The sequence below is a fragment of the Petaurus breviceps genome, unplaced genomic scaffold (assembly GCF_028583685.1).
Source record: "Petaurus breviceps papuanus isolate PSGF00001 unplaced genomic scaffold, PetGlider_PUasm1.0 47, whole genome shotgun sequence".
In the NCBI taxonomy this organism is placed as follows: Eukaryota; Metazoa; Chordata; class Mammalia; order Diprotodontia; family Petauridae; genus Petaurus; species Petaurus breviceps.
Window position 1 is genome coordinate 9,386,374 of NW_027186349.1, and position 24,250 is coordinate 9,410,623.

The 24,250-nt window shown below is 39.0% G+C and overlaps 2 protein-coding genes across 7 annotated transcripts in view; both read left to right on the top strand.

Moving 5' to 3' along the window:
* Positions 1–9,507, top strand: part of RETREG1 (reticulophagy regulator 1) — a 171,413-nt gene extending 161,906 nt beyond the window's left edge. For all 6 annotated transcript variants that reach the window (XM_069101407.1, XM_069101408.1, XM_069101409.1 and 3 more), the window contains one exon: positions 4,696–9,507. In XM_069101407.1, coding sequence (XP_068957508.1) covers positions 4,696–5,195 — 500 coding nt within the window. In that variant the 3' untranslated portion in view covers positions 5,196–9,507. The remainder of the gene's footprint in view (positions 1–4,695) is intronic.
* Positions 9,508–15,812: 6,305 nt separating this feature from the next.
* Positions 15,813–24,250, top strand: part of ZNF622 (zinc finger protein 622) — a 42,179-nt gene continuing 33,741 nt past the window's right edge. Inside the window, exons 1-4 of the mRNA XM_069101413.1 lie at positions 15,813–16,592; positions 18,224–18,466; positions 18,735–18,897; positions 22,292–22,404. Of these exons, the coding sequence (XP_068957514.1) occupies positions 15,977–16,592; positions 18,224–18,466; positions 18,735–18,897; positions 22,292–22,404 (1,135 nt within the window). The 5' untranslated portion in view covers positions 15,813–15,976. The remainder of the gene's footprint in view (positions 16,593–18,223; positions 18,467–18,734; positions 18,898–22,291; positions 22,405–24,250) is intronic.

A 24,250-nucleotide genomic window follows, 5' to 3' on the forward strand; every position in this document is an offset into this window, starting at 1 on the left:
ATTTGTATATGGGGTGGATATTTGGTGACAGAACAGATCTCTTACAGGATCATACATTTAAAGCCAGAAAAGAACATAGCATCCCCTGAGGCCAACCCCTTAATTTTGCAGATGGGGAAACTGAAGCCTACATTTACCCAACGTGATAGAGGACGTAAACAACAGGAGGGATCTGAAATTAGGTCCTTTTGATGTCAAATCTTGATACTTTTGTATCAGATTCCCCTGACTCTGTGGAGCACATCACCTATATTCAAGCAACAGTCTTCCCTCATTTAATAATTGAGAGAGACAGTTGAATGTAGTGAATTATGGTGACTCCTTCCTCCCCACTTTTTTTTTGCATATCATCATATAAAATATGGAAGAGTTAATTGCTTTTTGTATAAATTCAATATAACAGATTGTACAACAAACTGTATAAATGTTGGATAAATCCACTTAGATCAGTATAGCACAGTTTTCTTTAATATCTGTCCTCCCAGACATCACTAAAACTCAGAGGAGAATCTCATCAATATTTCTCCTAGCTTCACCTGACCTCTGATTGCTCACTCACTATATGTGCTTTTTTTTTTTGTGCTTTTTTGGAGGGGGGATGGTGGGGGAAGGTAGGACAATTGGGGTTAAGTGACTTTCCCAAGGTCACACAGCTAATTTTTGTGTTAAGTGTTTGTGGCTGGATTTAAACTCAGATCTTCCTGACTCCAGGGCTGGTGCTCTATTCACTGTGACACCTAGCCTCCCTGCTGTATGTGCTTTAATGTTTCATTGCACATCAAGGCTTGGGGGTGACCCTCAGATTCTCTAAGGCAATGCAAGAGGAACACTGGCTCTGTCAGGTCTCAGCAAACTAGGAAAGTTTGAGTACAGGCATATTAGGAAATAGCCTGACCAACTTTGGAAAAGTTCATTACTTGATGGCTGCACGACTACGGTCTGATTTTTTTTTAACCATAGCAATTACTGAAGATTATCTCCCAAGTTAAAGAGAGGCTGTGGATGTCCATCAGTGGAGGGGAGTAATTTATTTCTATTAGAAATTATAAATCCAAGAAGTACAAATATAAGCATAGTAAAAGTCAGGCCCTCAGAAAAACCAATATTTTACATTTTCAATGTATCTTACAAGGAATACAAATTCCCATAAGCATACTTAATGAATGAATGAGGAAGGTACTGCCATCTAAACAACAGTGTTTTGAGTTTCAGGCACCCAGGAGTCTGTCTCAGTTCTGGCTATTTGTGTGATCTCAAGCCTGTCACTCATCTCACCAACTTCTGGGCCTCAGGGGCTTTGTCATATGTGAATTGCAAGATACCAAATAATTGCTAATCTACAAGATGATTCCAATGTTCTGTTTTGGATTGTTGAATTTATGGTCTAATTTTGAAATTATAAAATAAAATAACTCTTTGCCCTAACGCATTGTACTAAGAAAGGAGGGAAAAAATCTTTGGAGGCTTAATAACAGTTACAAAAATGAAAAAAAAAAAAAGTGGGGGGGCAGTTAGGTGACACAGTGAGTAGAGTCCTGGCCCTGGAGTCAGGAGGACCTGAGTTTGGATTGGGCCTCAGACACTTAACACACCCAAACAAAAAACCTAGCCGTGTGACCTTGGGCAAGTTACTTAAACCCAATTGCCCTCCAAAAAGCAAAACAAACCAACCAAAAAAACCAGTTACAAAAATGAATGTTTGGTAATGGCAGCACTCAGTTAAGTAGGGCATGGGGAGCAAATGATAATAATTATTTATGTAGCACTTTTAATGTTTGTAAAGCATTTTATATACATTATCTCATATGATGTCCACAACAACCTTGTTAGGTAGGATTTAAGTAGTATTTACAGATTAGGAAACTGAAGTTGAGAGAGGTTACATGACTTGCCCAGCGACACATAGCTAGTAAGTGCCTGAGACAGGATGCACCCTCAGGTCTGACTAAATCCAAGTCTAGCACTTTGTCCACTTATAACACCTATAGTAAAGATATCTATGGGTTTATTGAAAACCTGTAGAAAAATCACCCCTTCAAATAACATTTATTTTGATCCTTAAAAATTTTAATTATGATTTTTATCAGTGTAGTTATTAGTATTTCTTCCCTGAATGCAGATCAGAATCTTTGTATGGCTTAGGTAGTAGTAATAATAGTAATACTAATGATAATAACATTTATATAGTGCCTTAACATTCTTTTATTCTCACAGCAACCCTGGAGGTAGGTGCTGTTATTATCCCCATTTTACAGATGAGGAAACTAAGGCAGGCAGGTTAGGTGACTTGCCCTAGGTCACATATCTAGTCAATGTCAGATGTAGGATTTGAACACAGTTCTTCCTGACTCCAGGTCCAGTGCTCTAGCCTTTGATCCATCTAGCTGTCTTGAATTCCTACGGTTAAAAGCAATTGTCACCTACTGGCCATTCCTTGGATGATGAGTCTGCCTATGCTTAGCTGTGCTGGTCCTTGTGCAGAAGAGATAGCCTCTGGGCTTGTATTTGAATACTGTCCAGCTTGCTAGGACTTGCCAGGATTTGTGCTTCACAGGCAGCTGGGCATAATGGGTAGTGCCTCAGACTTGAATCAGGAAGAATGAAGTTCAGCTCTTGCCTTAGACACTTACTGGATCTGTGAACTGAGCAAAGTCACTTAACTTCTCTTTCGGAATCAAGAAAAATATGTTAGGCACCTATTATGTGTCAAGCACCATTTTAAATTCTAGGGATATGTAGCAGCAAGCACCCCAGCGTCCCTAGGGTGGCTGCTCCCACAGGTTCTTGGATCTGCTTTGATAAAGGAAAGCAACTCAAAATGGGTTAACAAGCTTATTTTAATCAGTCAAACATGTATCATTTACCTAGTTCAGGGGAAAAAGGTCAGCACCCCGAACTTCAAAGTATACAGACACAATTATCAAGACAGAAACAGATCAAGTAGACAGATTTCCAAACTGTCCAACCATTACATCCATACCCAGTCAACATCTGGGTTTCCACATCTGGGTTTTTCAAAGCCGGGGGACTCTCAACAACGGCTTCCCAGAATTCAGATCAAATCACAGAACACTTCTCAAAGTGAGCCCCCAAAACAAAGCTACACATCAGGGCTTATATAGCCTTCTCCAGGCTCAGAGAATGTAACAACCTTATTGACTCACTGGCCAATCAAGAAGTATCTACTGAAAAACAAGCCTCCCACCCCAGGCTCCAGGAGCACTTCAGCCCAGGGGCAGGGAAGATCTTCCAAATTTGCATTCCTATTGCAGGATACAAAGGAAGGCACACCCAGTTCCTGTCCTCCAGGAGTTCACAGTCTAATGGGGGAAGACAACACACAGAAAGAGGCCGAAAAGCTGGGGGTACAGAGCAGGTTAAAGCATGGGGCTGATAACATCCTACAGCTGGGGAAGGAGGTAGTCTGAGGAGGTTAGAGTTTCAGAGTTGATTTCATCTTGCAGAATTATGAGTTTTTGGAGACAGTCCAGGAAAAAGCAGCTGGCTGGAAGATAATGAAGTGAATTCCCAGAGAGCCCTCCCTGTATGTGGAGGATCTGGGAGGATGTCTCCAATGTCCACCCTCCACTCTCTCCAATCATGGGGAGGGGAGGGTTCCCAAGGGCAATGCCTCAGTTTCTTTAGTTAAATGAAGAAGTTGGCCTCTATTCCTTTGAAGCTTTCTTCTGTCTCTAAAATCTGCTCTTATGAGAACTCAGCTTCACTTGAGATAAGGACTTTATTAACTACATCCCAGATCACTTTTATGGTAAGCACCATTTGTTATCCCCCCACATCCCCACTGGGTACTAAAATGAAAGACTTTTAAATACTAGCAGTGACTTAACAGTTATGTTAGCAAAAGAGTAATAATTCAGTATTTTTCTGCAGATAGAAATATCAAGTGCCTAGTATGTGCTTTATGAAAAGAATTTTAAGATATTCCTGTCAGGCGGGAGCTCAGACCAAGTAAACAGGACGCTCAAGGTCAACTTTATTTTGTGGAGATTCAGAGGGATGCGTATATCACCTCAATTTCTTATACTGAATATGGAGCTGAGGTAGATATGACTTCTTTTATTTTTTTCCCTAAAGAAACACATGTGGAGATATTGAAAGTTTCTCATGTATGTTACAGCTAACATTCAGCCGCAGGCTAAAGGTCCATGTTGGCTCAAGGGGCTGATTGTATACAGTTATTGGTGAAAAGCAGAAAATGAGAAAGTACTCATTTAATGTGTGAGAACACTTAATTTCATGATTATTTCCAGTTTGATGTTGATATATGCTGTTCATAACACAAAGTGAAGAACTTCTCTGGTTCTGATTTGCATTGAAAATCAAACATTAACCAGCCCATCAGGATAATATTGGACATTGACCAGTTGTTCAGTGTGTGCCATAATATACACAGTTGATTATAGGTTAAGCATATATCATGTTGCTTAACATTATCGACTTTGTACTGTCTTAGGCCTCTGAGTCAGCAGATATTGGAAAATTTGTAGAGGAGGATTCAGTCTTTAATTTACCTAGGAAATCCAGGTCAGTCTCAGCTCTCTGCTGGTTCATGGTGATGCAGAAAAAGCTGTCAGTTTTGTAAACTGCCAGAGAGCTCAGACTGAACTAAGTCATCCTTTAGATTGAAGAATTTTATTTCAGATTTCTTATATGTTTATCTTAATTATCTCATAGATCTCGACCGACCCAGTGAACAGGAGGAAGCTTTCTCTAGAGACCTTTCAGAATTTCCATCTCTAGAAAATGGCATGGGAACAAATGATGAAGATGAATTGAGCCTTGGCTTGCCCATCCAGTACAAGAGAAAAAAAGAGCAGATGGATAGTGGTCACAGACAGAGCAAAGAGAGGCCGTCAGCAGCTGGTCTTACCCTTCCTCTGAGCAGTGACCAAACCATTCACTTGATGGGTAATCTTGCTGGTGATGTCATTGTAGCTGCAATGTCTGCTGCCATCAAAGACCAGTTGCAGCAGGGAGTGCAGAAAGCATCTTCCCAGCCTGCACCTAGCCCAGGGGAAGACACAGACACAGAAGAAGGTGATGATTTTGAACTACTGGACCAGTCAGAGCTCGATCAGATAGAGAGTGAACTGGGACTTACACAAGACCAGGATGCAGAACCACAGCAAAAGAAATCTTCAGGTTTCCTTTCAAATCTGCTGGGAGGCCATTAACTTGGGAATCAGAGCTTGCAACAGAGCAGAAATAAACCACAAAAAAAAAAAAATTTAAAACAAACAAAAAGAAAAAAAAAGAAAATTATATGAGCTGTGAGCTTTAACTATTACTTTAGATTTGTTGTCCTATTTTCCCTTCTGCAGTGAATTAACTGGATATATGTCAGCTGAAACTGAAAATTTAATGTTTCTGATCATTATACCTTGACCTATAGTAGCATGGAAACAAATTCTATAACCATTGTGTTATCGGAGAGGAATGTTAACAGATTTTTCTTTAAAAGGAAAAGGTCAAACTTTAAGAGTTATACAACCCTCCGGGTATCCTCTGTCCTTTTCATCATACTTCATCTTTGAAGTCTGCAAAGCAGATTATTGAAGCACAGAAAAGACAGGTGTTGCAAACATAATATAAATAGCTTTATGCTATCCTTTCCCACTATTTTGAAACAGTTTTTAAAATTTAATGTTAAAGAACCTTCCCATCTTTTTTTTCTTTCATTTAAGAACTTGGACAGCACTACCAAAAGGAATTAAGTAGAAAACAAAATTATTTTACATAAACGATTATTTTTAAACTTGTTGGACAGGCTGATACATTTCCGGGTTATTTCTGCAGTTGTAGGCTTATAGATTTGTAAAGTGGCCTGCTTCTAAATCAATTGCCCTCAAAAAGCAAGTATTGCTATATCGTGCAGATGCTGATTATGATGTAAACAGATAAAATTTCTGTTGTATTTTGTTTTCTGTTTGTCAAATGCTTGTGATACGGATTTTGTGAGTGCTGATGTTTAACATAAACGGTCCTTCTTCCTACACAGATATGGGCTGAAGATATATTTATCTCCTACATTAGTTGATGAAACAATAGCCCCTAAAACTGTGGAGCTCTCTCTTCAGTCTGTGCTGTGGTTTGTGAACGTCAGCCGCCAAGCAGAATTATTTAATCCCATACCCCAGTCTGGGTAGTTTAAACAAGAGAGGAATTCACTTTGTTTGGAAATGTATTTATTTGTCATTTTAAGTCTACACATGTAATCTCTTGATGATTGGGTTCTGGAATAGATTTTATCTATCGAAATATTACAAAAAACTTTTTGGATAATCTATAAATAACTAAATTTGTTATAAGGAACAGATTTGTTATTAAGGAACAAAGAAAGACATGAAGCCAATTTATTAATGTGAAACTGAGAAGGGTTGAGGGACCATGTCAGCTATTATTATGATAAAAACTAATATAGCTGGCATTTTAAAAGATGAACATGGTCACCTGGGACCCTCAGAAAGGAAGGATAATCCCAGAATATAGGAAGCCTATTTTTCTCTCCTTTTCTTTTGTTTACCTGCTTTATCTTCCTAAAGAAAAATTATAGGTAATCCTACGTTTTAATGTAGTGTACCTTATTTATTTTTTTTCTTTCTGAGGTACTAAAAATCTAGACTGAATTTGCCAAATATTGGAGGGAGAAAAGTTATGTAAGACTTTTGACATTTTGTATTTGTTATTGCTGTGCTTTTGTCTGTAGGTGCCTAGTGGCTGTGTTTGCTTGTCCTTTTTGGTACAAAGTGAGTCTGTGCCTTTGTTATCTTGCCCATTCTGGAACAAAGGAAAACTATTTGTTAGATAAATTGTGTGGTTTTGGGGAAATATGTCCTAATTCCATTCAATGAAAGTTTCTGGACATGAAGAAAAAGTTATATATTAATATTGTAATGGTTTCCAGCTTCTTTTCTTCATGCGTGCTTCCTGGTTAAAAAAAAAAATTCTTGTTCAGGAAGTCTAAACATACATAAGCCATTTCAATTTCTCATATGAGAAAAAAAATGCAGGTTTTCCCCTCACCCCCTTAGTGTACCGATAAGACAATCCATGTAGTCATAAAAAGTATAAAGAAGGCAAGCTTAACAGAAGATTGTCAAGAGTTGACTTGTGTGATGGATAAACAATGAAAGGTTAGAGGGTCAAATATTTAAAACTGTATAAATTAAAAGGGGTTTGGGGTGGGGTGGGAGTTGGTTTGGGAAAAGGTGTTACCAGGATTGCAAGTATAGTAGATCAGAGACATACTAGCTTTCTTTAAACAGTGGCATTGTAAGCAAGTGTGCACTTTAATACTCTTTGCTCAAAAGTAAACGTATGATGTATCCAACAAAACAGAACTCTTCTCAAAACATTAATTAAACCAAGAAACATATAATGAAAGGAGTAGTTGTCAAGGCTTTTTGTATATAATCCTTTTTCTGGTTTTGAGATATAGTTGTAAATCAATTGTGCATTTGCCCTTGTGTTTGAGAACTTGTGTGTGTCATCTGGCACGTAAAAAAAAAAAGCAGTTTCCCCATAGTGATCTTGCTACATATGCTTTATCATAAGAACATATTATGGCATTGTATCTTTCCCCCATATCTATTTAGAAAATTTTAAAAATCTCCTATCAAATCAAAAAGAATTCAGTCAAAGTGAACCAGGTGTACCTTTTCAATCCTAAATATATTAGAGTAATTGTCCTCTAATTTCACGCAGAACATTCTGAGTAACAGTATGTAATAATACAGTATAGGTGATTATATACTATGTTTTTTAAAATAAAATAAGGCTAGAGAAGTGGAGGTTTACTATGTTGGAAGATAGAATTGGACCTTGAAAAGACTATTTTCCCATTTTGAAAGGCCTTTGTTTTTTCCTTGTCCTGTTTGCGTAAAAATACATTTTCTCGCACTACTTTTTCAGAATCATAGACTATTAGAGATGAAAGAGATATTAGAAGTTGTCTAATTCAATCACTTCATTTTACAGATAAAGAAACTGAGATCCAGAAAGTAGAATGTAAGCTCCTTTGAGGGCAGGACCTATTGAGGTTTTTTTTTTTCCTTTTGGTCTTGGTTTCCCCAGTGTCCAGCACAGAGCTTTGAATATTGTAGGCAGTTAATAAATGCTTATTCAATTAATAAAGAAACATCTGTTTTATAGCCATGTAACAAGAGGGGAGAAAAGCAATGCTTTTTAATAAAATTAAACTTTTGGTATAAAAAAAGTTGAGGGATCTAATTTTGTTGAAATAATTCTGTTTTCTCCATTTAAAGGGGAAAAAATTCTCACACACCAGAATAATGTTAAATTTGTCTTGAGTTTTAACAATGAGATATTTGTCTAAGAGAAATAAAGCAACTTCAGCATTCATATTAAGCACCATTTGTTTAAGAAGTTTGTGCTTAATGTTAAAATTTTTCCAACATTTGTGCAGAGCTGCTGTGCTTGGCACTGTGGGAGAAACAGATTAAATTAGGAATAATATCTGCCTTCATGCAGTTTGCTGTCAAGTTTGAAGGTCAGGCTGGAATATTTTAAATACATTTCTGATTTGGACCATTCAAATTATCCTGCTATAGTTAGTGGTGAGAATGGAATTACTCTGGGAGATTTGATTAAACTACCATTTAATGATGGATGGTTAATGCTAGAAGGTCCAAGAATTAGATATTTATGCATTCCTGTCCCGCCTTTTCACTACTGTGTTAATCTGGCCTAAGCTAAATGGGAAGAAGTAAATTTGGGTTCTGGTTCTATTATTAAGGCCTGAAGTAAATCAGTTAACTGCCCATTATGCCTCAGTTTCTCCCTCCATAAAATAAGGATTCTTGTACTTATTTCTTTCTACTCTACCTCACCGTGATATTGTGAGAGCAAACAAGAAAATTAATTCCTTAGACAAAAGGCGCTGTATAAAAAACAAGGTATTCATTATTTTACAATGTAATATATGAAGTCTTCCTTTGAGCATTAAAATAAAGGCAACATGCAAGTGCCTACTCAAATGAAAACTGATAAGATTTTCATGGCTTTGCACAAATGCAAAAGCATTTTGGTTTTATTTTTGAATGTTTATGAAGGAAGGCGAAATGACAATTTGTTATAATTGAGCAGAATTTTATGAAATACTAAAATCAATTTTTATTTCGTTTGGGTTCATTATTCACTCAATTGAGAAAGAAAAACTTTGGGCTAAGGAGAACTCCCAGAAATCAGTTGTTCTAGTCAGATTAAAGTCTATGAACCAAACACTGTGACAGATAACCTTAGCGTCAATTCAAATTTAATGTAATTGTACTGTATTAATCACCTGTAGACTCCATATATCCAGATAACCAGAAATTTAGGAGGTTGCAAAATGTCTTAAACCTGTTTATGGAAGTATCCTTTGCAGCACTTTACTTAACATGAATGTTTTATAAACATGGAATAATTGATAGCAATTGCAATTGTTTGTAAACCATTTAATAAATGTCTGTTAGTTTTTATCTTTCATTACATGTTTTTATTAAATCCTCAAAAATAAGTTGTAACCAACATTCTGCCCACCTATAAAACTAAGAATGACTGATAATAGGTATTTATGAAAAAATTATTATTTTGAACTACTGTCTAGAACTAATGTTTGGATTTGGCATGACTGTTAAGATGATGTCTTCTGATATATTCGGCTGATAATAGTAGACTTTAGAATCCTGTTAGCTATTATATTCTGGATTCTTTCATTGTCAAGTGTTGACAGTCTTCCTCTTTGGTGCCTAGAAATAATGAAGAGTCCACTTTGTTAGTGGTCTCTTTATGGAATCAAAATATATCCTAATTCCAGATTTAATTATTAAAGTGAAGGATATGTCAAGGAATATCACAGAATATGAAAATAATTCTTATCCAACTGCTTACTCTGAGGAAATTTTTTTTGTAGTTAGCTTCTATAAAATGATTTGAAAGTCTGTTTAAACTCTGTCAGATGGTATATCCCCAAATCATTCATAAATAATGAGGCACCTTTAACAATAGTCTCAGCAGTCATGAATGAACACTGAATTGGGCATCCCAACATTATTCTTATTGTTTAATCACATACTACTTTGATCAATCAGCATTTGCGTAGCATTACATGCTAGATAATGACATTATGTTCTTGAAAACACTAATGAATATTTATTAAGCACTTTGTACTGTTAGGTGCTGGGACAAACAAGGATGAGCTTTCTCATTTATAGAGCACTTAGGTGTTTACAAAGTGCTTTATGTGCATTATCCTATTAGACTGAAAATAAAACAAGCTCTAGGCTCCTCTAGTATATAAAGTAAAAATATTAAGTATAGTATAAAGTAAGCACATGAAAGCACCTCAGAAACAACTGAAGAATACAAGTATAATTAAGTGCCAAATTGTGTAGTTCAAACTAAATGTTCCACCCAAGAAACAAGTCATTGAAGAATCAGGGCAATGCCGGATGAAGGAGAGACAGCTAGGGCAACGTGACAGAGGTCGAGAATCAGGATGGTTTGAAAGTCAGAAAAACAAGGGAAGGAGTGAGTTATTATAATTGATAATAAGATTGAGAAATGGGGAGATTAGATTTCTGTGTTTAGTTGGTTTAGTTTCTATGGCATGGTATTGGGACAAAAGCGCACTTTCCATGGCATTAGGAATGTATGGTACCAAGTGTGGGCCAAAAGTTGGAAGAGTTTGGTAGTAAAGATAAACTGGCTGACAGCTTAAAAGGAGTAGCAAGGACAATATGAGGCTAAAGCACAGAAGATGATAATTAATGGTGATACAGTAATGAGTCTGAAGAGGGAGAAGATGGAGATAAAGTATAATAAATATAATAGGGGCAAATGTAAAGTCAGTGAATAAACATTAAGCACCTGCTATGTGCTAAGCACTGGGGATACAAAAAGAGGCAAAAGACAATCCCTGCTGTCAAGGAGCTCACAGTCTTACGGTGAAGACCACAAACAAATGTATATAAATAACATATACAGAATAAATGGAAAATAAATAATAGAGGGAAGACACTAGAATTAGGAGAGATTGGGAAAGGCTTCTTGTAGAAGATAGGATTTTAGTTGGGATTTGAAGGAAACCATGAGGCAGAGATGAAGAAGGAGAGCATTTCAGGCATGGAGCACAGCCAGAAAAAAATGGCCAGAGTGGAGAGATGGAGTGTCTTGTTTGTGGAACGACAAGAAGGCCATTACTATTGGATCAAAGACAACATGGAAGAATGGAAAGGGGAGGTTATGAACAGCTCTGAATATCAGAGTATTTTACGTCTGATCCTGGAGGTGATGGGGAACCACTAGAGTTTTTTGAATAGGATGATGAAGTTGGACCTGCACTTTAGGAAAATCATTTTGAGGCTGAATGGAAGATGGATTGGAATGGGAAAAGGAATTGGGCAAACCACCATCAGTCTATTGCAATAGATTTCACTTGGGTCCAAACAATAAGCTATGGCACAGGATAAAAAAATACAATTGAACAACAATTTGTGCAAAATGCATCTAGGGTTTTTTGGTAAACTAACCCCACATAAATCGACACAGACTTGCCAGCCAAAAGCTAATGCAATCTTAAGTTGTAGGTGGCAAGTTCTTTGAAGAGATGTTTCTTTTATCTCTGTAATAGGTGGGGGAAGGGAATAAGCATTTATATAGCATCTATTTTGTGCCAGGCACTGTGCCAAGTACTTCACAACTATCTCATTTGATCCTCACAACCCTGAAAGGTAGATGCTATAGAAACTGAGGAAAATGTGTTTGATCTGCCCGTGGTAATACAACTACTAAGTGTCTGAGGCTGAATTTGAACTCGGGTCTTCCTGAGCCCAGGCTCAGTGCTCTATTGATTCTGCCACCTGGCTGCCTGTAGTAATACCTATATAATATCACCTGGCATATAGGAGGTGCCTGGTAAACATGAATTGAATTAAGCTGCATTAATAGAATTATAATCCAGAATGACTCATTCCCTGCTCAGACCACATCTAGAGCATTGTATCCAGTTATGGGTGCCACATTTGATATACTAGAGCAAGTCTAGAAAATGACAGCCAGAAAGGAGAGGCAACTCAAAGCCATGTCATGAAAGGTTCCTAAGTCTGGAGAGCCAGGACAGTACTATTCCTTTGTTTCCTGATAGGACCTTTCATGGAAAAATCGGGAAGGCAGTAAACCTGGGCTTTAATCTGAAGATGATTTCTTTTCCTCCTTCTCTTGGAAACATGCTGTCTCACAAGATGTGTTTTTCCTGCCCGAAATAACACCACTGGTATTTTGAAGGGAACTGTCTCTTGACTCTTCTATGTGAGAAAACATTTCTACACACATGAATTTTAATATGCTTCCTGTACATGCTTCTTTGTAACTATCCTACCCAGAGTAATCTAGCCAGTAAACCCTGAGTTAAGTGGGCAGCTTCTGGCTATCAAAATTTACCTTCCTTTGGAGAAGAGGAGAAGGAGAGGGAGAGGATGAACTAAGTTAACCCATCTAGCTGGGTCCCCATTCAGGCAACTTGGTCTACTCACAGGTTGTTTGCCCTTCATTTTTGAAGAGGACCATGGATGGCATCAGGGAAATGATGACATGACTTGCAGTGGACTTTTGAATGAGGGAGTGCTGTGCAAGGTCACTTTCTTCTTTCCTTTCTTTTCCTTCCTTCCTTCCTCCCTCTCTTTTTTCCTTTCTCTAAGAGTACTTGAAAAGGCCTTAGCCTAAAAGGGCCAGGGTCTCCCATTGCATCCTGGGTCATCTCCAGTCATCTTGTTGAACATATGGTCACTGGATACAGATGGCTCTGGAGGAGAAAGTGAGGCTGGTGACTTTGCACAGCCCTCCCTCACTCAAATCAAAGTCAAATGCAAGTCATGTCAACATTTCCCTGATGCCATGGTCCTCTTCAAAAACAAAGGACAAACAACAGCCCAGAGTATATTTTATTTCTTTGTAATAATGCCCAAACACATCCCAAAGAGTCACAGGAATAAGATCTGGAATGGAGGGTCAGAGTTTAGTCCAGTCCCTCATATTGACAAAGGACAAAACAGGCTTTGAGAGATGAAGTAATTTTTTTTTCAAGGTTCAAAAGTAAGCAACAGTGACAGCATATAAACTTGATCCTCTTCATTCCAAATCTAGTGCCCAGTCCACTACAAACATCAACTTGCAGATTATTTCAGCAGACCAGATACTTAGTCTTTCTAATAAGTATACGCTCACTCTTACTCATGTGGCCTGTTTCCATTTTTAAATGGAAGCTGTTCCTGACAGATATAAGCAGGCAAGAAAGTAAGCTAATCTCTTAAATGTCAACAGAAGCCATCAGCACTCCCTCTTCTGGGTAAGACCTCTTTGTGCTCTTGCAAGGCAATGCAAACTGGACTAACAGCACATTTGGTAAGATCATATCTCAAAATTAAGTCTGTCGAGAAGAGTTTTTTTGAACTCAATTCCACAAACTATAACTAGAATTTAAATAGTTTTAAGTTATGCAAAACACTTTGTATAGAAATCATCTCATTTGATCTTCACAACAACCTTGTAAGGTAGGTGCTGTTATTGTCACCATTTAAAAAATTAATAATAAAATAGTGTGCACTTATATAGAGCTTTAAGATTTGCAAAGCTCTTATGTAATCCTGATAGGATGGTAATATTATTTTTCCAATTTTACAGGCATGGAGACTGAAGTTGAGAGGCTAAGAAACTTGCTTATGGTCATACAGCTAGTATCTGAAGCAGGGTTCAAAATAAGGTCTTCCAGACTCTAAAATGAAAGCTCTATCCATTTTGCCACCAAGCATTTATTAAATACCTATAATGTGCTATAATGTGCTAATGTGCACTGTAGCTAGGACTACAAAGGCAAAAAATATAAATAAATAAATACAGTCCTTGTAATCAAGGAGCTAACATTGTATTGGAGGAAATACAAAATATACATAAAATATTAAAAATATATACAAAGTGATGGTGTGGCATAGACACTAGCTCAAGTGCTTCCTATTGTTGAAAGGCAGCATTGAGTTGAACTTCGATGGAAGATTCTAAACAGCAAAGAAAGAATGCATTCTAGGTATGGAGGTATGGGGTGGAGTCCATGCATCAATCCTTTTATAATAATAGCTAGCATTTATATAGTGCTTTTGGGTTTGGAAAACATGTGATCTCATTTGATCCCTCAAACCCTGCAAAAAAGGTGCTATTATTAGCCTCATTTTACACATATGAAAACTGACTTAAGAGGCTGGAATATATAGTCATACAGCTACTCAACAATCATTGTGCTTACTAGGTGCTAAGCACTGGGGACAGGTTGTTGTTCAGTCGGTTTCTCAGCCCTGTCCAACTCTTCCTGACCCTTTTTAGGGTTTTCTTGGCAAAGACCCTGGGGTAGTTTGCCATTTCCTTCACCAGCTCATTTTACAGATGAGGAAATTGAAGCAAACAGGGTTAAGTGACTCGCCCAGGGGCACCCAGCTGTTAAGTGTCTGAAGCTACGTTTCGCCTCACGAAGACGTGTCTTCCTGATCCCATGCCTGGCACTGTTATCACTGCCACCTGGCTGCCTCAGGTTATATAAATGCTGTCTATTAATATTATTGTTCTTATTGTCTCAGGTAGATGCAGAATATTTTTCTACCACTACTATTATTGGACTACCTGAAAAAGAAAGGTCAAGGCTGCTTTTCTGTAAGTAATGAAATCAAATCCCCAAACCGGTGCCTTTGATGGCAGCAGCTTGAGTGATGCTCTGCCATTTGGCAGTCGCGCCGCCCCCCCCCACGCCCCCCCCTCCCCCCACAGTAAGATGGGAATCAGGACACCGAGACTGCGCGTGTCGCTTGGCTTCTGTAAAGAAAGCGCTTTGGCGACGTGAAGCCGCGTGGGAGGTGCCACTCTGCAGGGGGCAGGGGGGGACTTTTCTAATCTAAACCAACGAAATCACAAGTCCAGTCAGTAACTAAACCGTTATAATGCTTTAAATATTTAAGACACTTTTCCTCAGAAAAACTGACATAAATAGTACTGTACTCATTTCACAGATGAGGAGGATGAGATGTGTAAGATTAAGTCATTTACCTAGGGCCGAGGACAGGAGAAACAAAGAAACGCGATTTTTCCTCTTTCTTTAAAGGCCCATAAGTGGCATCACTAGGGCACCTTCCTGCAGAGGGGAGATACGCCGAACGAAACACATTCCTGGGCACGTTCACTTTAGGAATTTGTTTTGCTTGACTTGTTATGGTTTGGTAGTACTTCTGTTTTGTTTTGTTTTTTCATCAGTGTAGGGAGTAGAAGAGAAAATAGATGCTTTCTAACCGGAAAACGACAACAAAACTGAAAACTAAGGCACGCGAACAAAAGCCGCCTGCGGTGAGGATAAATAAGGCAGCCGGCCCCCGCGGGCAGCGTGGCTTTCAGGCACGGTCCCCGGCCCCGGGCGCGAAGGTCCACTTCTCCCACTTCAAGTCCAAGCCCCAAGACTGCCCAGCTTGTGCAAGCACAGGCGGGCAAGGTCTGGAGGCTCTCCGAGCGCTTTACAACCTCAGGGACTCCGTCAGTTCCGCTCTGACGCTGCATTAGTCACCACTGGGCGAGACCCAAGGAGATGCCAAGAGGAGAGCGAAGAAGTGAATGAGTTCGGGGTAAGCAGAGGGAACCATCCCCGCCTACTTCGGCTTCGCACGCACAGGACTGGGGACACAGCAACCGCCGCTGACTGCCACCGAACGCACCCAATCCGCTACCCTCTGGGCGTGACTACTTCGGACCTGAGGCGGGACTTCCTGTCCTGATCCCGCGATTTCCGGCGGACGCAGGAAGTTCAAGCCTCAGGCCTGTGGCTAGTTCGGCTGGCCGGCTCCCGGGCCTTAGCGTGGTGAGGTGAGTGGCCGGGCTGGGCCGGGCGGACCTCCGTGGCACCGGAGCCTTTCGAACCGGCCTCGTGATGGCGTCGTATACGTGCATCACCTGCCGGGTGGCGTTCAAGGACGCGGACATTCAGCGCGCCCACTACAAGAGCGACTGGCACCGCTACAACCTGAAGCGGAAGGTGGCCGACATGGCCCCGGTGACGGCCGAGAACTTCCAGGAGCGGGTCCTGGCGCAGCGGGCCGTGGCCGAGGAGGAGAGCAAGGGCACCGCCACCTACTGCACCGTCTGCAGCAAGAAGTTTGCCACCTTCAATGCCTACGAGAACCACCTCAAGTCCCGCAGGCACTTGGATCTGGAAAAGAAGGCGGTCCAGGCAGTCAGCAGGAAGGTCGAAATGTTAAACGAGAAGAACTTGGAGAAGGGGCTGGTCCCCGACGGCCTGGACAAGGACACCATGAACTCGGCCATTCAGCAGGCCATCAAGGCCCAGCCGTCCATGTCCCCCCGGAAAGTAGTCCCGGCGTCCGCAGTGTCCAGGACCCGGGTGGCCGCTGCAGGTGGACCGCAGCCCCCGGACAGAGACCCCGCGGAGAAGGCACCCCGCCTGCAGTGGTTTGAACAGCAGGCAAAAAAGTTAGCCAAGCAGCAGGGAGGGAGTGAGGAGGAAGATGAGGACGTGGAAGGCGATGGTAATGCACCTTTTAAATGACTTGGAGGATTCCTTTCCCTTGGGTTTAATTTGCAGACTTCAGAGTTTTCTAATGGTAGCAGCTACATTTCCATTGGTGGGGGCAGAGGACAGAAAAAAACGAATACTTAACCTGAAATATATAGACTTTGTCTTTTAAAGTATATTTTGATAACTGTGAATATAATTGATTTCCCTTATAATTCTATGTCACTTGTTTTTTGCATTTGAGGGCATTATTATGAAAAGGCCCATAGGCTTCACCAGACTGCAGGAGTGTGGCACAAGAAACTAAATACTCTTTTGAGTTTTTGCTCGAGTGTAGTGAAACGAGCCTGCATGGCCCTCAGCTTCAGTTTGGGGATTTAGGATTGCCTGGCCTGGAGACAGGAGGATCTGAGTTCAAATGTGACCTCAGACACACGCTAGCCGCGTTACCCAGGGCTAGTCACTTATCTCTGTTTGCCTCAGTTCCTCATCTGTAAAATGAGCTGGAGAAGGAAGGGGCAGATCACTCCAGTATCTTTAGGAGAAAACCCCAAATGGGGTCAGGGAGAGTTGGACACACCGAAACGACTCAGCAACAGTTTTCCTATCCATGATACAGCTATTGTTAATCACTTAAGACCTATGCTTTGAATTAAATTTTTTCCCCATTTGTTGAAAGTTTGATCTGCGCCTATGCCACTTTATGGTCAGACATGTGCCAGAGAAAAAAAGTTCTTTTCGACAAAGTCAGTGATGAGTTTAAGTATTCAAAATTGTTCTTCTGCAGATCTGATTAGTCTAAATGGAATTTGAGCCTTCTGTAGTCTCATTAACTTTATAAGCTAACATTCTGATGTTGGGTGGGGAGAAGGGTGGATTGTAAAATTTATAAATGTATTGATCTGTGAAATGATGTGAAGTACTATACAAATAAAAGCTGCTGTAACTATTTTTCTTGGAGTGACATTTGTGTAGTGCTAATTGTTTTAAATAGTACCTTTCTTTTGAAGAGTTCTAAGGATTCTAAAAATATTTTCTCAGTCTCATCATTTTCTTTGTTAAATTGGAGAAAGGCACAGTGCTTTTTATATTTAGATCAATTTAAGTATTAATGGCTTGCAAGTTTTCAGGTATGTAAATTAGTGAGTTTGTGAATTAACTGAATTATTGAATTAAGAGTGAATTAATAAAAGGGAATTAATGGTCACTGCCCTTAAGTTTACAATATAAATAGCTTCTTTATGGAAAACAATATATAACTTCTCTCTGACATCTTATTTCTCATACATATACTATACATACTCATATATCATACAACTATTAAATGAGATAAAACATACATAACTCTTTGTAAAGGAAATTGCCTCAGTGAATATATACTTTGTGTATACTACATGAGATGGAGTATATACCAAGGGCTGTGCTTTCATCCCTGTGGGAAAGGGAATGGCCTGAAATGTTTAAGAGGTTTGCTCTAGGCTACAAAGATAATAAATGTCAGAGGTGGGTATTTGAACACAGGTCTGCCTTACTGCCTGAAAAACAAGTATCGTCTTAAATGACTTTTGTGCATAGTAGAGATAGTAGATATGATTTTCATTACTGCATTTCTAAAACTGGCTTTATTTTTATTCTGACTTGAAGATTGGGAAGATATTGATTCAGATGAAGAGATGGACTCTGAAGAAGGTGCTGAGGAGCAAGAAGAAGTTGATGAAGTTACAGAAAACCCACCCCCTGGGGCTATTCTTGTAACAGACTGCTTGTTTTGTTCTCATCACTCCAGCTCACTCATGAAGAATGTGGCTCACATGACAAAATTTCATAGCTTTTTTATCCCTGATATAGAATACCTTTCTGATCTTAGGGGACTAATTAAATATTTGGGTAAGTCCAAACATTTTTCCTTGAACAAGAAAACATTCTGAGTGGGGTTGGATGGTGGGGAAGTAAGATGTTCTATTTTTATATGCATCAGACTTACTCTTCTTTCACATATATTTTTAAATTCTCTGTCACCAAGTTTCTTAATATGTGTTGTTTATGAATACCACAAACATGATTGTTATCTTTGAGGCTTGCAGTTAAATATAAAAAAAATTTGTCCCAAAAGGTCCTTTTTACTTTTTCTCTTAAACCTTTTTTTCATTTCTAGGGGAGAAAGTTGGTGTAGGGAAGATTTGTTTGTGGTGCAATGAGAAAGGGAAATCCTTCTACTCTACTGAAGCTGTGCAGGCTCACATGAATGACAAAAGCCATTGTAAACTCTTCACAGAGGGAGATGCTGCCCTGGAATTTGCAGACTTCTATGATTTTCGGTAGGAATAGCCTTCCCTGGAGGCCATGCTCTTGTATGGGATTGTCTGACTTCACCTGATATTAAACTAATCATATATATATATATTTTTGAGGGTCTTTTATGTGTGCTGGGCACTCTACTATGACTGAGGAAGATAAAAAGAAAAATAAAATGTGTTTCCTACTCTCAATAATTTTAAAACTTTGTTGGAAAAATAAAATGTGTACACAAATATAATACTGGAAAAAAATAAGATAGGGAATCCATCAATTCTTGGCAGCTCTCTCCAGTTTAGAATAATTCTGATTGTTAAGAAGTTTTTCTTACTATCAAGCCTGAATGTACCTTTTTGTAACTTGTATCAAGTAAAATATCTTAGAAATATATTTCTAGGGGGTGGCTAGGTGTTGCAGTGAATAAAGCACTGGCTCTAGAGTCAGGAGGATCTGAGTTCAAATTTGGCCTTAGACCCTTAACACTTACTAGTCGGGTGACCTTGGGCAAGTCACTTAACCCCAATTGCCCTGCTTTCCCCCCTCCAAAAAGCAAAAAAAAAAATGCATTTCCAGTTGGGAAATTAGATTGTACTTTATGAAGCAAGCTTATCAGCTGGGCTGAAAAGGATGAGCAAAGGTATGGAAATGGGAAAGCACAGAGTGTATTTAGAAATGGTAAAACTTGGCTGGAGGATAGAAGTCCTAGGAAAAATAGAAAAGTATGAGTCTGATCTAGAGCTCCTGGATTCTCAGCTGTTGGTATTTTACCCCTTAGACAGTGGAGATATGTGAAAGGTTCCTGAGCAGGGACTCTACTGTGGATAGATCTGCGGATTTATCTGACCTTTCCTTTGTAGAATGAATCACGTGGAGGCCTGAGGGGAGGAGGAGATGGCTCAGCTGGGGAAATCAGTCCAGAGATTGCCGCAGCCAGACCCTAGGCCAAGTTAGTAGAAGTGTTGAGGGGGCGGCCTTTAGAATTGTTTTTTTGTCTGTCTCCAGGACCGTGTACATATTGAGTGTGAATAAATATTTGTTCCATAGGGTGCAGTTGAAGGAGTTAGAAAGGAAATGCCAGGGGGAGAAGAGGTCTGGGAGGCTTAGGTCTAAGCTGGATAGAAATGCTGATATTTAGATAATGAAGTAAGCATCTATATAAGAAAATACCCATATGATGAAAGGAGGGAGGAAGACCAAAGGGTATATTTACAGATGAGAAGGGGTTATAATAAAGAGACTGAGTGTTTATAGCAGTAATCATCAGTCCCAGTGCTCCAACTGGAATTTTCATATAGCTTGAACTGCTGAAATATCGTGTTCAGGTCCTCTTCCTGAGGTGTATAGGGAGGGTAAAATGAGATGGGTTTGGGGGGTATGTAGACACAACTGATAAAAAGAACATTTCTTTTATTATAGTCAAAAAATTTCATGGGTTGAGTTCTAACACTTTGTGAAGTTCATTTAGACCTTGCCATATACAAAAATGTTTAATGTATTAGCTTCATCAGCAAATTTTAAAGATTTAGAACATGTCTCCCAATAGAGCTACTTAAATATTATTGATGCCTTTCATTTTACATTAAAGTCAATTCCTCTTTCTCACCTCTCACCCTCTCCCAACCCAATGAACTTTTTTTTCTTTTTGGAGGGCAATTGGAGTTAAGTGACTTGCCCAAGGTCACACAGCCGTCTTTGTGTTAAGTGTCTGAGGCTGCATTTGAACTCAGGTCCTCCTGACTCCAGGGCCGGTGCTCTATTCACTCCGTCACCTAGCCTCTTATATGACAGTTTTAACCTGTTAAACTTATACACCACAGTTTTGTTCATCTATTCTCCATTGGACAGACACTGTTTTTTGTTTTTATTTTGCTAATACAACCAAGATAGTTGCTTTTTAAAGAGTAATTTGAGATGGTCATTAAAGGCTTGAATTATAAAAGTTTTCTGTATAAAGAAGGTCACTTGTTTGGTCAAAGAGGTTCCTGACCTCTGACTTGGAAAGAGAGATGTGGATGACAGTGAAAGAAGGTACTGCCTTGGAGGCAGAGGAGTCAGGTTCAGAATCCCCCTTTGATGCTGACTGCACATTTGGCCATCGATAAATCACTTAGCTTTTCTGGAATCAGTTTCCTCATCTGAAAAACAAGGAATTTGGACCCAGTGACTTCTGAAGCCCCATCTAGCTCCGGGTTTATGAACCTTTGAACCTGAGAACAAAGTTATAAAGCTTCTTGTTATCCTTTTCCCTTATACTTTTGCATTGGCTATACATTGAATTAGGGAATGTCGCTTTGGTGGTAGGTCAGGGCTTATGATGGGTATTGAGCTAGACTGGCTGTGTAAGTTATGTTTTGACTGCCCCTGGAAGATTGGAAACATTCCCCCCCAACCCCCTAAATATTATGGTTCATATCCTAGTTTTTATTGAATTCCAACATAGTGTAAGCTCTTGCTTTGTGAAGGACAGGGTATGAGTTCTTTGATGACTTCATCAGTTAATATCTAAATACTAACATGATTATAGCAAATGATTTCCCAAAATTGAATCTGGAATATGCTGCAGAGCCAGTAACACTAAAGTAGTTACAAAGAGCAAGACTTGTGTTCTCATTGATGGTAGTGGCAATCTTGTGCTTGGGGGGGGTGTTGTTTTTTAAAGCATTTTTCCTCTTCTCTCCATCCCCAACCTCCCGCCTTCCCCCTTTTGCTTCAGGTTTCCTCAGATGTACCCAGAGACCTGGTGTTGACATTACTCTTGTCTTGACTCTAGTGGGTCATTGGATCTGACTGTAGGGGGCATGGGATCATAGATTTAAAGGGACCTTGTAGTCATTCATTCTAACTTCATTATTTTACAGAAAAAGAACCAGGTCCCCAAAATTTAAATGATTTACTCAAGGTCACATAGATTGTAAGTGATAGAGACAGGATTTGAATGCAAGACCTCTGTCTTCTCATCTTAGACTTATTCTACTGTACCATGCTGCCATTATGATCCTAACAAAGATTAGAATTGAGACAAGATTTAGGAATTTCATTTATATAGAGAATTCTGAGGACAGGAAATGCTTTCTCTGCAGCTTAAGTCTTTAGAGAGTTGCAGAGAGCACTGAGAAGTTATGTGACTTGCCAGTATGTCAGAGGCAGTACTTGAGCTCATGGTTGTCAGGTCAATTTTTTATCCATTTTACCATACTGCTTCTCATACTAGCATTGCTCTCTCCTCTATCCCCATCACCACCACTCTCTCCCCCCAAAAAAGGAAAAAACTCAAAAAAACAACAAAACAAAAACTTAGGAGAATTGTGACTGCCCTTGTAGATTTGTGTATTTTTGCTATTTTCCATGACAGATGACTAGACTAAATTGTGTGACTTTTAAAAGTTCAAAATCTTTATAAAATATGTTCTGTTATAGGAGTAGCTATCCAGATCACAAGGAAGGTGAGGACATCGATGTGTCTGAGGAGTTATCTTCAGAAAAGAATTTAGAATATGATGATGAAACCATGGAGCTGATTCTCCCTTCAGGTAAATGCATATTTCAAAAATTTCTTAATGTGAAATTGGATGGTCTAACAGGCACAGCACATAAGTAGATTTGCTTTCCTATTCAGGAGAAAAGAAAAACTTGATTGTTTTTAAAAGTCACTTACATTAATTAATTCTGAAGCTTGTACCTCAATTTCCTGGCTCATTTTAAAAGAAAAAGCTCACATTTCTTTTATTCGTGTTTTATGATGGGGATCCTTTAATATTTCTGTTATCTTTGTTCTTTATTTCCTGTACTGCCCTTTCTTTTCTTCTGTTTATCTCAGCCTTCTTGTTTCTAGAATTGATTATTATGTGTAATTTCCCTTCCTTCAATTTCCAGGCTGGTTTAGTCCAGTGAAACTGCCCTTCCTGCTGTTTCTCTTAGTATATTCCCTCACCCGTCTCCATTGCCTCTGCACTGATATTTCCCATACCTGGAATGCCCTCTCACTTCACCTTTGCCCCTTAGAATCCTTTTTTTTCTTGAAACTTTTTCTGATTCCCTGCTACTAGTGCCCTTCCCATTAAAATTAACTTGTATTTAGTTTTTCTATTTTTCCCTCCAGTATAATGTAGAGTCCTTGAGGTCAGGGATTTTTTGCATCTTGCCTTTGTTAACTTTGGCACCTGCCATAGTGCCTGAAGTGAACACACATACATGTACATGTATGTGTATGTGTACACATACATAAAAAGAATTTTGTTTGAATGTGCTTGCTCTAAACAGTATGCCCTTGAGTATAGTATGCAGCTAGGAGCTGGGTGGCACAGTGGATAGAGAGTGCCAGACCTGAAGTCAGGAAGATTCATCTTTCTAAGTTCAAATGTGGTCTCAGATACATACTAGCAGTGTGACTCTGGGCAAGTCAATTAACTTTGTTTGCCTCCATTTCCTGATCTGTAAAATGAGCTGGAGAAAAAAATGGCAAACTACTCCAGTATTTTTGACAAGAAAACCTTAAATGTGGGGCAACTAGGTAGCGAGTGAATAAAGCACCAGCCGTGGAGTCAGGAGGACCTGAGTTCAAATCTAACTTCGGACACTTAACACTTACTAGCTATGTGACCTTGGGCAAATTAGTTTAACTCCAATTGCCCTGCCTCCCCTCACCCCCCCAAAAAAGACAAAAAAACAAAAAAGAAAGAAAACCTCAAATTGGGGTCATGAAGAGACAGATATGACTAAAAATAACTGAACAACAATAAATTTTTTTAATGGAACTGAACATTTTAAGGTTTTTTAAAAAAAAATTTAGGGAGTGTATTTTATTGACCACTGTTTAAGGCAGATGTCAAACCATTTAGATCATAGGTTTTTTTTTTTAAGCATAACTGTATACTTTGAAAAATAGCCAACATTTTCTTCTTTATTAACTATTAAATCTAATACTTAAAATCATCATATATACAAAGTAAGAATGCTGGTTCACACTGGAAATATATAGGTGTACCAAGATGTTTGGAGTTGCTTTAAAATGTTGATATATTTTTGGGGATGCAATTTTCTTTTGTTTCTTGAAGATACAACTACTTTTTAAGTATTTTTACTGTTTCTAGGAAAATTGCATCTTAAAATGCCTTTGAAAGATAAGGTCTTAGGTCAGGCCTTCTGTTCTAGAAATAACAGATTTTTCTGTTGGTGTACAAAGAGAAATTTATGCTCTATCTCTCTAAGGGAGAAAATCAAAAGATAATTGTATTTACTTTATCTGTTAGTGTGCTGTTGAGAATGAGTTTATTTTGAGCAGAATTTAAAGTGGGAAAATTGTTCAAATCCTATTAGAGAGTGATCTTAAAATAACTTTGACAATGAAAAACCCAGTTATAGAAATGAGCTGTCCCT